General features: G+C 40.0%; 1 protein-coding gene across 1 annotated transcript; it reads right to left on the reverse strand.

The window, feature by feature from the left end:
* Window positions 1–2,827: 2,827 nt before the first annotated feature.
* PIGA (phosphatidylinositol glycan anchor biosynthesis class A) lies at window positions 2,828–11,255 on the reverse strand. Its single transcript, XM_066176866.1, has 6 exons — window positions 11,206–11,255; window positions 10,325–10,983; window positions 9,647–9,779; window positions 8,372–8,504; window positions 6,666–6,872; window positions 2,828–5,044 (listed from the first exon to the last, which is right to left on the reverse strand). Exons 1-6 carry the CDS (start codon window positions 11,244–11,246, stop codon window positions 4,781–4,783), a joined length of 1,437 nt encoding a protein of 478 aa, XP_066032963.1. The 5' UTR covers window positions 11,247–11,255; the 3' UTR covers window positions 2,828–4,780.
* Window positions 11,256–11,499: the final 244 nt, after the last annotated feature.

Consider the following 11,499-nt stretch of genomic DNA (forward strand, 5'->3'; position numbering starts at 1 on the left):
CTTATCACTAATGGAATAATACCAAAGAGCTATCCAAGTGCTCCAGAAAACCATGAGAAGGTTTGACTGCTTGGAAGCAGTCACTGGAACATGACTCTCCCAGAAGGACTAACTATTTGTGTAGCAGCAAAATCACCTTCCTGGCTTCAGAACAAGACAAATAAAGATTTTCAGTTAAATTATTCAGTGAGTCATTTGAGAAAAACTTGTGTAATCTCTTAATCTGCTCTTAGTGTACGAGAGCACTAGGAAAATTACAGCAGTGGATGTAAGAGAAAATCATCATTGGGAAGAAGGCTGAACAGCATGGTGGAAAGTATGAATACTGCTGAAGGTGGTAGGCAGGCAAACCCACAGCAAGATTGGGTGTGAGCACTCGGAAATCTCTGGTATTTTTGAAACTAGAGAGATGAGCAACACAGTGTAGGCGTGAGAACAGGCAGAACACAAGAGCAGTGACAGTGCAGACACAGGACTGTCATCGTTCCTCCCTTGCTCTTTTGAGCATCACTGCTGTGGGCTGGACGAGGGGGATTATGCAACTCCATTGACAGATGAGTGAACAAGTCAGCTTCCTGTGGAAAAACACACCTCACTGAGAACTTCTGCAACTCCAGGAACCACTCTTCCTTAACTCTAGGATAATTACTAAATTGTTAAATGAAAATATCCAAAAAATATATTAATCCTTCAAAAAAATTGTCGTGAGATGATAAATAGAAGTAGTTTAGCTAGATCCTCCAAAAAACTGGAAAGGTAATGTTTATATATGCTTAGTTTACAAACATGCAAGGAATAAGCAGAAATAAAAAAAAGGCAATCCAGCTTAGAAAACACCTCATTTTCTGTAAGGTTCACCTTAACTTTATCCCAGTTGTAGGGAAAAATATCAGATGTGACCTAATAAGAAGGATTTGGCAAGGAAATAAAAATTTGAGGGATCCTCATCTCAAAGAACTTCAGAGAGGTACTTGGCTGTTCTTATGTTACACATACCTTGAATTATAAAAATGTATTTCTAATGTATGTAGCTGGGATTAGAATATCAAATGTATTCAATCAAAGTAAGGCAACTGGGTAAAAAAAGGAGTCAGAAACATTCAAACAGAAGAGACAAGAATAAAGACATCCATACAGAGCCTGGCTACTTTTTTTTCTATCAGTTTGATCTAATAAATGATGCTGTTTCCCATACATGCCTTGCCTTATTTTCATCCTTAGGTCAGCACGCTTACAACACTCCTGCTTATGAAAAGAGATGTGGAGAGTGACTCACTGGTTGCTCTCAAGTCATTGTGGGATTCATTCACCTATCTGCCACCCATCACACCAGGTTGGGTCTGGTTATTGAAACTCCTGCTGCTGCCTGGGCAGGAAGACAACAAATTCCAGCAGCAGCCAGTGCCTGTATTCCCCGGGAATGCACCAGTCCCTCCTGCTTAAACAAGCAGCTTGAAGAACCAGTGTGTACAAGAGAACCAACCATGCACAGTTAAAGTTCAGTGAATCCTGCACAAGTAGCATCGCTAGAGTTTTGACAGTGTTGAAGCATGTCAAGATCTGAAAGCAACCTGATCTACCTGCTAGGTTTACAAGAAAAATGTATAAATTTGTTAAAATAATTACTTCAGATGCATAACAAAATCCCGCCTTTAGCTTTGTTTCCTTAAAAAATATCCACCTTTTACCTATGTCAATGTTCAAGTCATTAGGGCAAACTGTAGAGGTCAATGTACTACTGAGTGTCATGATGCACAGCCAGTATAAGAGTAGTTTAATGATAGCAGTTAAACACTAAAAATATCGAATTACTTTTAATTTAAAAAACATAAAAATATTAAACCATTTTGAGATTGATTATTCTTTTTTCCATTTACATAAAGTCTGCATTTTACTGAAGCAGAAAGCACCAGAATTATTTAATTTTTAAAAGCCTAAGCACACATGAAAAAAAAAGGGACTAGTGAACAGAAATAAATATCCAAAAGGGAAAAATATAAAGATGCAGAAAAACTCGACCACAAAAAAAAGTAAATTACAGTATTTACCTCCTCACAGATCTATCCACACCCACTAAAACACAGTCTGAAAGACTAATATTATATCCATGCTTTATTTGATGATTTTATGGTGTATTGTATGTTTTAACCGACAATTTTCAATTATCAACACCTTAATTCACAGTTTCTGCACATAATGTGTTAGAAACAAGATTTCTCCTTGTGCCTGAGGATGGAGTTTCATTGCAGTTTGAGGGGGACCTTATATACAGGTCTTCCTGCTCCTCCTACACACCAGAGGCTCTGCTCTGTGCAAGACATTGCTTAACTAGTGTCACTCTCTCTTTGCTAACATTTCCCCGGTATTTCACAGCAATCAAATGTTACCTACAAGCACAACTGAAACATTTTAATTTTTTAATAATTTTATTAATTTCTAACCACACTTACTATGTCAGTAATTTTTTTTTAGTATTTTGCTTATTTCGTTTAACCTTTTTCATGTTGCCCACTGATGTTTTGTAAAACTGTAAATGTTTCTGTGGCATCACCCTTCACTCCACTGCACAAGGCCAGTGGGCACATCATTCCCAGAGAGTTCTGCATCATACAAGTGCTGTTATTTGAGAAACCAGCTATGGGTTAAGTTTGTATGGCAGCTTGTAGAAAAAGGTGATTATTAAAAAGCATACTCATAAGAACTCCAACAACCAGTGGTCAAAAGCAGCACTGTGCTTTGTAGTTCCGTATTTTCTAATTATATGTTCCCACCTATTAATGAAATGTATCCATTCCTTATGGAAAGGTAAATAAACCTCTAGATAAACTTTACATTGGTCTTGTAAACAAGACTATAACAAGGTTTTATTATGTTATTCATAAGTACACAATGCTCCACAAAAGAAAAAAGTATTTTGAATAGATACACACAAACCTTTTGATTTGTGTTTGTAGACATCGCAGGAAACCAAACAGAAATGAAAGAGAACAAACAAAATATTACTAAAAATACACACACAAGTATATATAACATTTCCCTGGAGTGACAATCAGTATTTTCAAAAGGTTGTTAGAAACTTGAATGCTTGAGTAACGTAAAAAAAAGAATAACTTAGAAAAGTAAAATATTACCTTAATTCTACCCATTTATCCTTAAACCTTGTGGCACCATTTTAGATTACTTTCACTTCTAATGCAGAGTTTGAAAAACTCTAATTGTAATATTACACACTGAATGTTACATATCAAAGGCTAAAAATTCTAGTAAAAGAAAATAGACTTTCTATATGGAAATTATTTACATTATCTTTGTGTTTCATGAAAATATGTTCAATGGAATTATAAAATGCATGATAATTACACCTCTACCCACAACATGAATTTGGCAGAAGTAGTGTGTTAAATATTACCCTTCAAGGGTTTGGAAACAGTATTTTCATATTGCACAGTTTTAATATTAATACAGTGTCCGACAGCACACAATACTCCAGAGTCATAAAACAATAAGCTTACCATCATTAGTGATGCTTGAAAAAGAAATTAACCCAGTGCATCAGACAAGGGGCAATTCTATAGGTGGCTGACACAAATGAAATAAATATCTCCTCTCACACACATTGGCACAATGCTGTGCTGCCTCTTTCCCCCCATACACATCACTCAGGACTCCTCACAGATGATCCTTTCTCTCTGTGAAATGCACAGCCATTAGCTATTCCCACTGAAGGGATATCTTCCCAAGGTTTCACATGCAGAACCTGTCAGCCAGTGTCTCTCATGTGGATGAGGTGAAATCATTCACCCTGAATGCTGTTCCTCTCCAGATGGACTGAAATGCCACTTTGGTCATAAGTAAGGGCAAGGAGAAAGAGAAGTGGGGGGAAAAAGGGATGCGTGGGTGGGAAGTGGGAGAGAGCAAGTAAGCATGAGTGTGCTTGTTAAGCCCTTCACAGTTTTTGCTCTCTCACAAAGTGTTCACACTTTGGCACAGTCTGCTGGAAGTTTTCAGGCCTGAGATGTTTCAGAAGGCTGTATTATCTCTAAATAATACTACTTCTTTGCCTATGTACCGAAAAACTAAAACAAAACCCAAAACCACTACAAGTTTTACATCACTTTCATGCATGTAAGAGAACAGGACAAATTTAGCACCTCTGAAAATATCAGAAAATCATATGGAATATTGATTTAGCAACAGGATGAGCAACTCTGACTAGGGAAGAACTTCAAAATAATAATGCTACACAGGCAAAACACTGTCACTGGGACGCAACTGCTAGAACTAAGTCTCTGAAATTTACATGGTAATGGACTTAATGACTAATTTTAAGTGCCATTTTCATCTTAGGACAAAAAGGTGCATTTTGTTGAGTTTTTAGTTTTTTTGAAAGAGGTCTTAAAATAAAAATCACAGTAAATACCAGGGATTAGCAAGAACTACAGTAAGGTAATATTTTTTGTGTTTTGCTCTCCTACTTTAAGTCCCTTTCTGCAATGTTCAAGTTTTCAAGAAAAATCTTGTATTTTTGTTTCCAAGGCTTTTGATATATATAAAAACCCATGTTCTCCTCCCAGCTTTCAGTGCAAAAGAGATGTCTATAAATTTGCATGAATCCAAAACTGAACTAAGAACATCATCCCAAATTGAGGTAGCACATTGAACTAAAGTTTCTTTCCAAGAACTTCAGAAAGAAACTTGAGAGTTTTAAGAGTAATGTCTCTGTCAGCAAGCATTAAAACCTTTAGTGACCAACACATTCTTCCCTCTCCACTTGAGCAATTTAGGAGTTTGGAAGTTCTTCTTTAACTCTTCTGTTTTTCCCCAAAAAATGCTGTTTAGTCCATGCACCCTTAGGTCCTGTAGCATCTATTGCAACATCAATAATGGAATCTGGAGTCATCCACCTCAGAAACGTCAAGAGAAGGAAGTTCAGAACAGCAAAAAAAGCAAAAATACACCCAGTCACTGGGCCACAGTGAGTCATTAGTCTGTCAAGTCGCTCCTTCATTGGCAAAACCACTTCATCTGCAACTCTGTCATACACCTAAATGGAGAGGAAACAGAAAGTAATGCCTTAAAAACACGTTGCTTCTACCTCAAAAATCGGGCAGCAGTTTGCTGTCACTGCCCAAAATAAATGATCTATCGTTAGCTACCAGATGGGACAAAATATTATCCCCCAAAAAGCTTTGCAGATCCTAAGTTCTGATTTATAAGTCTGGTTCTAGATATTTCATTCATTTATTTAAGGATAAATACGAAACATTCTCCTCTTTTACACACTTCAGAAGTATTTCATTAACTAGGAAGGCTGCATAATTTGTCTCTCGTGATATTATACACATTGGAGGTTGGGGGTTTTAATTAATTGAATGGGTTCTAATCTCATATTCACATCAGTCCTAGAAAGAGCTTGAACATGCAATTACTAGATTTTAAACATAAAGATGGATGAACTCATAGGTGAATTTAGCACTATTCCAAATCTCTGTATTTGAACAATGAAGCAAATCATAACAGGCTCCTGATTTTTGTTTAAAGAAACACTAGTTCAATTACTGCACAAAGCAAATACATGCTACTGGTGACTCATTAAACGTGTCAAGCACAGCCAAATACAAGCCCATTACAAACCACTCCAAAAAGGCTTGAAGGACAGAGTTTTTTCCTTCAGAATGTTACAGACTCCATTCTACAGGTAACTTAATTTGCTAACAAACAACTGTCTTCCGTACAATTTAAGATCTATGCATGCTCCTACCAATTCCATGACCATTTTTCTTCATGAAGTACTGGTGAGTTTTTTTAAGAACAGGCTATATAAAGCAAACTCAGATCTAGGTTAACGTCTGTAAAAACTTTGCAATTCAAATGTTGCTTGCAGTTACAAAATCATAAAATGAATGATACTGATGGCACTTGAAAATAACAAAATAAACTGGTTGTACATGGCACTTCGAGGAGGCTTGTGAGAGATATATAGTTGAGCGCAGTACAATCTAAGGGGTTCAGCTACTCTCTCCTTCCTAAAACACAGGAAGTGAAGTCAGAAGTGACACATCTCCACAGGTGTTTGTAACATCACTGCAGATAACATTCTTCACTAACGGCAGAGTTTTTATACAGAAGTGCAGTTCTAGTACTGAAATATGATTCCAAAACTATGAAAATGAATTTTCATTACAACCACAGCTTATGTAAACTCAGCTGTGTTCAGCCTTCAAGCACTGAACTACCTCTCATAATTTTAAACTACTTGTTGGTACCTGGCAAAGCTTTGTCATGAACTGTCCTTACCTTGTCAAACATCTAATGCAGCACATTTTCCAGTTATGCTGAAAAGTTACTTCATGTGAAGACTTGAATAAATAAATGAGTAGAAATCTAACTAAAGATCTAGGCTTTTCTTCAAAATATTTACCAGCTATTATGGCACATTAGAAAATACAAAAATACAAATTTAAAAGATCACTTATCCAGGAATGCATTCAGAGGGAAAAAAAAAAGCATTTTCTGAACCTTTTAAAACCATGTATGTTTGACAGGAAACATGCTGAAAAATTACACTGGAATATTACACAGTGAATGTGCCTAGTAATATTTCAGAGCAAGAACTGTTTCAGAAATGTACATCCAGAGAATTTAAAAGAAGTGATTATACATACTTTCTCAGTTCTCTCTGCTACATTCCTCCACGTATAAAATGTCTTTACTTCATTATGAACAGTTTCTGGAGATGGCAGAGATCCTGATCTGAGCTGGGCAATCGCTTTTTCTAGTCCATCACACAAAGACTTCACAGAGGGCTCACACAAAATGATGAGATTTTCTGGAAGTACCTCTGGAATCCCACCAACTCTTGTACTCACCACCTTTGAAACGAACAAAAGAAACAGCATATATGTCGCCCTGATTTTCAGCCTTTCTGATTGTTTTACTTTTTTGTATTGGAGTTCTTAAGCATTGAAACATAAACAAAGTAGACTTTTTGCATTCTTCTCTGTGATGGACTGCTGGTTTGACCACTGGGGTCAGAGGGGTGTTCCCTTCGTCCCTCAGTCCTCGACCAAATCCCAAAAAGTATATAAGTTGAAATTCCCAAAATAAAGGCTCTTCTTTTCTCGCTCTCAACCTGACGGGTGAGTGTCATTCTCTTGTGTCCTGATTGCGACACACATATACAACATAAAAAATGAAATTGCGTTTCACAATTGTGAAATTGTGTGACAATGCTCTTACACCGTTTAGATGCAGCTGTTTAACAGGATAGGAAAATACCATGGTTTGGGAACTTGACCTGTATGTCAACTAAAGGTATAAACCACAGAAGACAGAGCACCGCAGATGACCTTCAACATTGTCCAGAATGATTCTTTAGGGCCATGATAAAACAGAAGACTTGGTCAAATGAGTGGTTGAGACAACCCTCCTGAAGGTGTTTGCCACAGTACTCAACTAAACCTGTGCAACCAGATTTTGGAAATTTCCTCCATAGCATCTCAAAAAAAAAAACCTGTTACCTCTATTTACAGAGCATAATTTTACCACATACTTAAAGCTTCAGTTTCCTAGGTTACTGAACACTTCCAAAATTTTATTTATAATCATCTGAATTATAATTTTAAAGGGAAATCAGAAATTACTAAGACTCACATTGTGCAATCATCTCTAAACATTGGGCAGTAAGAAACTGCAGAACTTCCTCACGTCTAGAGAAGAAAAGAGATGGCAAGAGAATAACTACAATTAGGTGGCAATTACTGTCAAAGGATACTGAAGTAAAGAAAAAACTGAAGTCACTCACATTTTCTACACTTACTGTAAACTAGTCACTCTTATCAGCCAATCTCTTTAATAAGGTATCTTTATATTTTAATGTGAAACTAATTCTTTATGGCTATTGACTCAACTTCTTTTTGAGCTGTCAATCTGAGTTGTAAATCAGCTAGAAAGGGCTTTTACTGTTTTCTCTCTCTCCAACTTATCTTGAATCCCTACACAGTAACGCAACTTTTCGGCTTTCAAAGTACTGTCAAAGTAAACCTTTGTGAACATCAACTACTCATAGACTCTGTAAAGGAGTACATACAAAATAGTATTTTGGAGAGGCAGTCTGGCTAGTTCAGAGGACTGAGAGCAGATCTACGTTATCCCCAATTCTGCACAAAATTCTTCTTGAAGCTTAAGCAGTTTCAGTTAACCCTTCTGTCTCAGCTTCCAGGTGATCTGTAAATGGGGATAATATTTGCTTACCTCTGTCAAGACAGAGCCTCAGATGAAATCAAACATTATAAGCACATATTATTTCATTGTGAAATTTGTGTAAAATGGATACATGCTTTCTAGATACTGAGATTTCATGTTTTTTTACCTGTAAACCACAGCTTGCTGCCTCCACAATAGCCATACAAAAGGCCTCAGTGAGGGAAGTGTTGAGAAAAATGTGCCCTTGTACCAGAACATTTCTAACATCCTGGTGTTCCAAGCCTCCTAGAAGACGCACCCTGCATACAAGAGGAAAAAAAAAAACAGAGATAAACATGAGATTTGGACCATAATAATGCCCTATAGTATTACATATATTCTGGTTCACACTTATATAGTGAGTGAACAAAGATGGGCACCACAGTTTAATTTTCTTTAAATTTTTCTAGCAATGGAGAAACAGAAGATTCTGCCTTTTTATTCTCACACTAAAGGAACTTCTGAAAATAAAGCTGGTGGGAGAAGTTCCTGCTTTAATGACATTTGCCTCCAGAACATTGCTACTGAGCCTTCTAGTTCTGCAAGAAAAAATGGCTTCCTTCAGTTAATAATTAAGATTTGTCACATGAATTATCTGAATTTTCAATGTGAGGTCTGACCAATCTGAGTCTGACAAGGGAAAAAGTTTTTAAGATACAATGATCAGGACCTATTATCTTGAAGAGATATTGGAAAACAATAAAGGGTAAAATGAGAATGATACTGACAATTTTAACTGGGAGAATCACTGACTTAAGTATAAAGCAGGCAACAACAACAAAAAAAACCCCACAAAAACAAAACAAAAAAAACCCCAAAAAAAAAACCAAAAAAAACCAAAAAAAACAAACAAAAAACCAAAAAATAACCTAGAAAAGAAAATGAACAATTGAGAACATGAAATTGTTCTTGATCAAGAAAACCCCAGAGAAATACATAATTGTGTATGTATCATGGCAACATTCCGGTAACATGGTAGCACCAGGGAACATGTTTGTAGTACCACAAGAACACCTATGAGACAAGCACTATATTTAAGAGTTTTATTTTGAAATAATTAATTACTAGCAGTCATCATCACATACACTGGCACAGATGAGCTGTTAACACCTGATGCCATATGAGATCCAAGCCACATGGTTGCAGAGAGGGGTATAATAAATTTATATCTAAGTCAGCTTTCTGTGACTTGAGTGAAGGCTCATCCAGGGCCTATTCATAGAAATATGAATTAACTTGCTGGATGATAGTACAGCTCTCAAAGTCTTCAGTATCTGGTTTAGCTGCCTTGCCTTCAGGCCTCCAGCCTCAAGTGTTGGGATTTATCTTGGGGAGGGAGGGAGGCAGGCAGGCCCCCAGCCATGAAGCACCTTGAAGGGTCATAGACATTCACAGAACAAACCTGTCATGTAGCTGGTATCTTTCCCGGACTTCTTCCAGTACGATTCGTTTTGGTCCTTCTCCTCCAACTAAGAAATGTAACTCCGGGTATTTCTGACAGAGCTCAGGAATTATACCACTAAGCAAATCAATACCTAGGAGTAGAAAGTTTAGGGCAAGCCATTACTGTATTTGATTTCAGAACTTTTCACGGTGTAGCCCACATCTATAACTATATTCAAGAACAGAAAAGTGAAAAAAAAAGTGTTCTGAAGATAGTTAAACTGCAGTACACAAAAATATGAAAAAGAACACAACTTGTGATCTCTTATCGACAAAAATGGAAAAAAAAATCACTTGAGTTTCTGTCACTTGATTAAATAAACAACTAAAACATTTCTAACAGAATAGATAGATCAGGCTCTAAATCTTATGTCCAATATGAGCCAAACTTTCCATTTTACAAATTAGAGTTTTCTTCAGTGTTGAAATGGAAACACACCTCTGAACCCAACACATATAAAAAGAAACGTACATTTATTCTTCTTGAGCTCACAAACACAAAAGCTTGGAACAGCCAACTCACCACTGCCAGTGAAAATTCCATCCATAGCACAGATACGGCCTAAGTGATGCCTGACCAAGACCTTTCCAAAGAAAGAAAACAACCAAAACAGGCTTATATTTGATCCCCCATTACCTTTTCTGTAAACAAGTCTGCTAACGACAACAATTGTTATTGTACTGTCATCCCTCCTGGAGGGGTCAGGAGTGAAGTCGGTGGGATCGACAGCGTTGGGGATGACAGAGACTATCCGAGGGTCCAAGGCTGCTCGCAGCACCGTGTTCTCCTTACTCGTGTAGGAGACGCAAATGATGTGGTTGGTGTCACACAGGGACACCGTCAGCAGCTTGTTGGTCAGCACCGAGCTGACATCGGCGAACCCAAAGAGGGAGTGGTCCGTGAACACGGTCCGCAGCCCCATGGTCTTGGCGTGGAACAGGGCGTCGTGGGCCATGGCGGAGAAGGAGCTGTGGGCGTGCACGATGGTCACCCGCTCCCGCACGAAGATATACCTGAGCAAGGGCAGGCTGTGGAAGAGCGTCGTGGCCGTGGACTGGTTGTACATCACCTTCAGGGGCAGGTAGTAGACTTTCAGCCCGCTCGTAAGGTAGCGGACGCCCTTGCGGTGACCGTAGGCGTGGGTGACCACCAGGACCTTGTGGCCGCGCTCGATGAGGCACTGTGACAGCTGGTACACGTGGCTCTCCACGCCGCCCATGTTGGGGTAGAAGAAGTCCGACACCATGCACACGCTGTGGGCCGCCGGGCCTCCGCCCTCCATGCCGGGCCCGCTCCTGCCGGGGGAAGGAACCACAAGGCGCCATCACTCGCCGGCGGCCGCCCGCAACGCACCCCGGCCCCCTCAGTGTCGGCGGCGCCGCCGGGTCCACCATGCGTCCCGCGCAGGCCGCACGCGGGGAGGGGCGGCGCCGCGGCCCCCTGAAGAGTCCGGTCACCGCAGCGGCCGGCCCGGGGAAGCGGGGGGCGGTGAGGGCGGGGGGGGACCATGCACGTACCTGCCGGCGGCTGGCGCTCCCTGCGCGCTGCCCGGCGCCATAGCCCCATTTCCCGGTCACCGCGGCGGCCACGCCCGCGCGGGGCGGCGTCGCGGCCAATCACCGCCCGGCGCTGCGTCACGCGGGAAAACGAACGCCAATCGCTGCGCCGGACGGTGATTGGCCGCGGTCCCGCCCCTGCCCCGCCCCCGGGATCCCGCCCCGCTCCGGGCCCCGCCCCAGCTTTCCATCCTGGGATCCCGCCCCGCTCCCACCTCCCCATCCCGGGATCCCTCCCCTTTCCCGGCCCCCCCT

The sequence above is a fragment of the Chamaea fasciata genome, unplaced genomic scaffold (assembly GCF_029207755.1).
Source record: "Chamaea fasciata isolate MVZ Bird 193981 ecotype frontalis unplaced genomic scaffold, bChaFas1.0.hap1 SCAF_2, whole genome shotgun sequence".
Classification (NCBI taxonomy): Eukaryota; Metazoa; Chordata; class Aves; order Passeriformes; family Sylviidae; genus Chamaea; species Chamaea fasciata.

What these genes read in the sequence shown, in the direction of transcription:
- PIGA (XM_066176866.1), bottom strand. Translation starts at nt 11,246, where the DNA reads ATGGCGCCGGGCAGCGCGCAGGGAGCGCCAGCCGCCGGCAG. An exon ending in GGAGCGCCAGCCGCCGGCAG is followed by an intron (nt 10,984 to 11,205) that starts GTACGTGCATGG and finishes TTCCCCCGGCAG; the next exon opens with GAGCGGGCCCGGCATGGAGG. An exon ending in AGATACCAGCTACATGACAG is followed by an intron (nt 8,505 to 9,646) that starts GTTTGTTCTGTG and finishes TCTTGTATGCAG; the next exon opens with GGTGCGTCTTCTAGGAGGCT.